The sequence below is a fragment of the Notothenia coriiceps genome, unplaced genomic scaffold (assembly GCF_000735185.1).
Source record: "Notothenia coriiceps isolate Sejong01 unplaced genomic scaffold, NC01 NC01_scaffold00019758, whole genome shotgun sequence".
Lineage (NCBI taxonomy): Eukaryota > Metazoa > Chordata > Actinopteri > Perciformes > Nototheniidae > Notothenia > Notothenia coriiceps.
In genome coordinates, this window is record NW_011352459.1 from 85,414 (window position 1) to 91,262 (window position 5,849).

Consider the following 5,849-nt stretch of genomic DNA (forward strand, 5'->3'; position numbering starts at 1 on the left):
AAAGCTGCGGGCCATACAGACGCAATATATCTGGCTGCCTCATCAGCTGACACACGGCTGCGAGGTCCTAGTGCTAGACGTGTTTAAGCCAAAACATGTTCACTAATCAGTATACACTGTTAATTATTTATTATCTTTACTTCATTGACATATACGTGAACTCAATCCAATTTAATAAGAGGCAGATTAGCTGTGAGAAAGAGGGTAAAAGGTGAAGCATAGAAGCGGTTTTTAATGCAGTCCAACAAGGTTGCATAATTACGATAGCAGTGAAGGCAGCAAGGCTTGTCTGAAACCCTTTGGAGTTCATGGCCCGTTTGTTTATATTAGGGTAAATGTTCAACATTGACATCTAGAGGCTCTTTGTGTTATTGTTATGCAACGAAACAACTAGACAGGATTTACACAAATGTATACAATGTACTTAATTTTCGTAGCAACACTAGATACCACATACTTCTTCTGTTTTATTTTGTAGGAAATACAATGATTATTCCACACAAATTATAATAAAGATATTGAATAAATAATATCCAACCCAGTACTGGAAGTATAACAATTTCCTAGTTACAGTAAGTCCATGGACATTGCTCTTGAGAAAAAATGGCATTAGGTTATTATTTTAAGCAGAAACGGTGGCATGGTAAGCACAATTTAAAAAAAAATGTAAATGTTACATCAACATATTCAATGACATAAAATTGTTACAGAAATCAATTATATATATTTTTTGTTTATTTATTATTATGTCTTTTTTCTCTAACCTAATAATGGTTGCACTTACAAAAAAGTAATCAGCAATGTCCGTGAAGGCAGCAGATACAGTATTTCAGTAGCGTGAATAGATACAGGACGTTTTTTCTTTAAATTAATTAATTTAAAAGAGCAGTAGTGTTGCATATTGAGCTCCACTAGATGGCAACACACGACAGAAATGTGTCGAATCTGCTTTAAACGTCAGATGAAGAAGTTAGCATTACATTCAGTACGCTGCTGCCTCTCAGCGTACAGAACAGCATCCAGTGGACCAGTTCTCTACACAATTTATGTATTTTCTTTCATACGGACGTGTAGACACTCTTATTACTTTCAGCTAAAGTAATAGTTATTTTTGAATTTTTACAAGGGGCACACAAGAAAGCCAGAGAATCACCGAGGACGTGTGAGAGTTTTTAACAAACAATCCCTTTGGTCTGACCTGCTTGTTAGCTTTTTTGCCAAGAGAGTTATTTTTCTACGGTCCAAGGAAACATGAGCTTTCTTTTGTGAGTAATATCTTTCATAAATACTTAGTTGGACTTGCCATGTTGTTTTATATTATGGAAATATCAGAGATGTTAGCGCTACAAAGCTAGCTAGTTAGCAATAGCATAATACGGGCTGGGTCTACTTGCTGGAATCACATCCGAATGTGTGATGTATTACTTTAATTATTTCTTATATTTTTATGGTTTTAACTATTTAGCATCTATAGTAAATTATTTGCAACCCCTTATTGTTCTGCTTAAACACTTTTAAGATAAATCGTACAAACGCCAGAGCAAATTGTAACTGAGAGGGGATGTCTGTCCGGCCTAGATATTTACTGGAGCGGACACTTTGTTGCCAAAGGCTAATCCAGCAGCCCTGATGTAACAACACAACGCACAATTACATATTTGACACCAAATGTGATCAAAGTAACAAAGTTGTTTCGCTGGTATTTCTAAAGCAGCACAACAATACCTTGTTTATGGGTCAAATCAGAGGGTGGAGGGATAACATTAAATGTTCCCTCTGGTGAGGATGTGACTGTTGAGTCGAGTTAAAAGCCCTCAACCTCAGAGACGCAACAATCAAATAGGTCAATTTACACTACTTATTTCAGGTACTACTGATCTGAAATTGATCTAAACTTCTGACAAATAAAGCCTTTAAAAAAAAAAAAAAGTTGTACTATAATTATTTTACTCAAGAAAAGCTCCAGTTTTGATTATTTCCAGCTGATTCCTAATTAATCGTGTTGCCTCAAGCACATTTCAGCAGAATGAGAAGTTATGACATCAAGGCATTTGATTGCTATTAAACTGAATTAAAATGTTCTCTTGATTTATTAGAATATACAGTACATATCGTCATATAGTGATCTAGGATGTTGATTTTGAGATATATAGATTTGAATGCTCCTATTAAAGGGAACACTGTTTTTTAGTTTGTGACCTACCATGTTGTGATGACTCAAATTCTTGTTCAATGGGGCGATGAGAGGGATTGAATACAGCACCCCTCTCCAAATGGCCTCATTAAACACATAGAGACATACTGTTCCTGTCCCCCATTCTCATTCTGCCAAACACACCAAGTCAACAAGAGCTCAACTCTTCTGTCAGCTTTTTAAGAAGATACTGACTTGATGTGAGCAATAGTCCCTCACCTAGGGCCAGGGGCACTGTGAACTCACGATGAGTCATCATATCTGACTACCTTCTTATTTATCACACTAACTATCTTCCTGTTTGCAATGTGACTCATAGTGGAAACCGTTCATCCAAGACGTTCAAGCCCAAGAAGAATATCCCGGAGGGTTCGCATCAGTACGAGCTGTTGAAACATGCAGAGGCTACACTGGGTAGTGGAAACCTGCGCATGGCAGTCATGCTGCCCGAGGGGGAAGACTTAAATGAGTGGGTCGCAGTCAACAGTAAGCAACAATCTGAACTTTTTTACCTTCCTTGATACACCCTGTATTGATTGGTGTTCCTGGAGTGAATGTACGATACAGTGATACTTTATTGTCCGATCATATCTGGAATCTTTCTTGCATCATAGAAACTCCATTAGCAACATCAACAATGGTGGCAAATATTTAAGAGAAGAAACAAGGAAACAGATTTAACAATATGTTAGATTTGACCTGGGATTAGGGATTAACTCTGCGTTTAATGTTATGATTGACTGTTGCACGAAATAGTATTTTAGTCTAACTTTATTAAATCCTGGGACTCGGTGTCTACCTTTTTACACATATTTCATTTTTTTCATCTGTTCCCTCACCTCTTAAGTTTTTGTATTTGCATGTTACTCGGTAATCCTGCTCCTGAGATCGCAATTAGTCGGCATCAAGAATCAGTTGAGAGTGAACTATCGGGGTGTAAGATCTTGGCATCTCCACTGAGGACCCTGTGCATTCATGCTGGAAAAACCACTGTGAATGTTAAATAGACCTCATTGTCTGTGCTGTGAGAGCTTTGTTTACTTCTCTCTGAATCGAGACAAACGACTTGTCCGTGAAGTTGAATTTCCTCCTGCCTTAGAGAGCCCTTAGGGTTTGAGATGTCTAGTGTCTAAGCTTGTTTACAGTAGAACATCAAATGGTAAGGATTACAAAGTTATTCTGATCATTGACTTGAATCTCTTGACTCGAGTCATTGCAGTTGATAAGGATGACTTGCGTATTTTTACAAAATGTTAACAGAAAATGGAAGGCAACAATTTAGCGCATTCACTAGCATTGTTGCCAGGGAAATAGCTTGACTGCTCATTGCAAGATTTGTATTCTTGGGTTTCGTATCAGGTTAGTGGAAACGCAGTAATGTTAGTCAATGCTACACAAGCTGTTAAAGCTTAGCGTGCACAATAAAGGGAAGTTGGAATACAACCCTGTGCATAACAACGTCTCCCACCACTATGTTTTGATGGTATTTCAATGGATAGCACCAAAAGTTTCATGGCTAGAATATGACTGTGAAGGTGTACATACAACAACTCTAGTTTACTCCCACCACCGCGCACCTATGAAGTTCTGTAGAGCTGTTGTCTCTTGTCATACACCTCTTTGTCTTTCTTCGCTCTCGGAAAACTCGGTCACGGTGACAATTGAGTTAAGTTGAGGGCATGGCAGAGGCCACAGACCTGAGGTTACGTCATTTTTTGAAACTTCTTTTCAAGCCTTCATGTTGCTATGAATGCAAACTCTTTAGACAAAAATACCTTTATTGGAGACTGCGTAAACCCAGTCATTTAAACATGGCGTCCCCCTACGCAAGACCTCACACTTCACACATCAGCTGTTCAATATGAATTTTTCCTGTGAGATTGGCAAATGGAGCTCCAACACCAACGCTGCCAACACTTTAAAAGTAACTCTCCAATTGATGGAGAGCCAGACTTGGCTCTCTGCCTGTGGTAATGAGTGATAACACAATTTGTTCCTGATAACTGGGGTCGGTGTGCACTGTGTACTTTGGATAGGGGTAGTGGAGTGGGGGGGATGCCAGCTGTATGTGCTGTTAGGAAAGGTATTTCTCATGTACACTCGATTCCTATTTGCTCTTTTGCCTTTTTTTAGCTGTGGATTTCTTCAACCAGATCAACATGCTCTATGGCACCATCACAGATTTTTGCACAGAGGAAAGCTGTCCAGTCATGTCTGCTGGTCCTAAGTAAGTTTGTTATCTTTTCAAACCAACCACAAGCTTTGCCTCACTCATCTTCCTCTGTCATGGCTCAACAGGGATTGTCAGTCAGACAAAAATAACCTCAATTAGCATAAATGTGACAATGGAAGTTATATTCATATTCATAATACAGAAGACGTCATATAAAACACCTGCCCTAGTCAGCAGTTGCTGCCAGGATCAGTCCATTATGTTGAATGTTTTACAAACTAGTGTTTCACAGGGAAAGCTGAGCTCACAACATCTATGTTGACTTATGAAAGACTGACCAGGTCCATATGAGTAATAGAATCGCATCACCAAAGTGCAAACCTCCCTGAAGGCCAATGTTGCATTCGTGTGCTCCTCAGATCTTTAGTTTGGAACTTGATCACATGCTTTAAGTCGTGATATTAAAACAACATGGATGCTACAAAGGAGATGTGTAACATTTTATTGCTTAGAGTATTGAAACAAGACGTTGATATCTGTTTCTGAGTTGTTGTTCCAACTTGAGGAAATGTAGAATTTTCCCAGTCAGGAACTACATTTTCCAATTATTGCCAAACGAAGCCGGCCAGTCGTTGTTTTAGTAATCCTGCTGACAGACACCAAACGCACAGGCAGCTGAGTCTCAAACATAACCTCCCTGATGCAGGGAGTGATGTGTTTGGTGACTTTGCATCAGCCTTTTGTAAAAGAGGAAGTGAAACTGAAGTCAGAAACAGCATGGTGTTGCACACTTCATGGACGTCAGTGGTAAATGATGGTGAACCTAGATTGAATTCATTCATGTTTTTCAATATATAATGTTGGTCATCTACATTTTTCTTTAGATACGAGTACCATTGGGCGGATGGAACCAACATCAAGAAGCCAATCAAATGCTCCGCTCCCAAGTATATCGATTACCTCATGACCTGGGTGCAAGACCAGCTGGATGATGAGACCCTTTTCCCTTCAAAAATCGGTAAGATTAGCATTGTCTTCATCTTACCTTCTTTATATTTGTATTTGTGAGGGTTTCATATGTTTTCTATTACTGCTCAGCTTTTAACGAGAGAAACATTCATAAAGCTGCTGAATGCGTCATTATGTTCTTGTGCCTGATGGTTTTACTCAATACTTAAAACACCTACTATACAATGAATCTGCTTGCAAGATAAATGAATATTAATCTAATTGAATTGAATTTACGCATTTATATAAACATTGGTAACAGATCAATATGTATGGCACAAGCTGAAATGGATTATTAGTAAAGTCCTTAGGGGAGATTGTCTGCGTTGTCATCAGCTGAGCACACATAAATACATCTTTGTGCTTATTTGTATCACCCGAAATATATTTCACATATATTCCAGATGAAGTTATTTAGAGTTGCCTGTAGTGGACCATGTATAGGCTCATTGAGAAGAGTTTGCCAAGGCACAC

General features: G+C 38.6%; 1 protein-coding gene across 1 annotated transcript in view; it reads left to right on the forward strand.

The window, feature by feature from the left end:
- The first annotated feature begins 972 nt into the window (after positions 1-972).
- The window catches only part of LOC104952206 (MOB kinase activator 1B), an 8,440-nt gene continuing 3,563 nt past the window's right edge, over positions 973-5,849 (forward strand). Inside the window, exons 1-4 of the mRNA XM_010778977.1 lie at positions 973-1,265; positions 2,514-2,680; positions 4,328-4,421; positions 5,252-5,385. Coding sequence (XP_010777279.1) covers positions 1,252-1,265; positions 2,514-2,680; positions 4,328-4,421; positions 5,252-5,385 — 409 coding nt within the window. The 5' untranslated portion in view covers positions 973-1,251. The remainder of the gene's footprint in view (positions 1,266-2,513; positions 2,681-4,327; positions 4,422-5,251; positions 5,386-5,849) is intronic.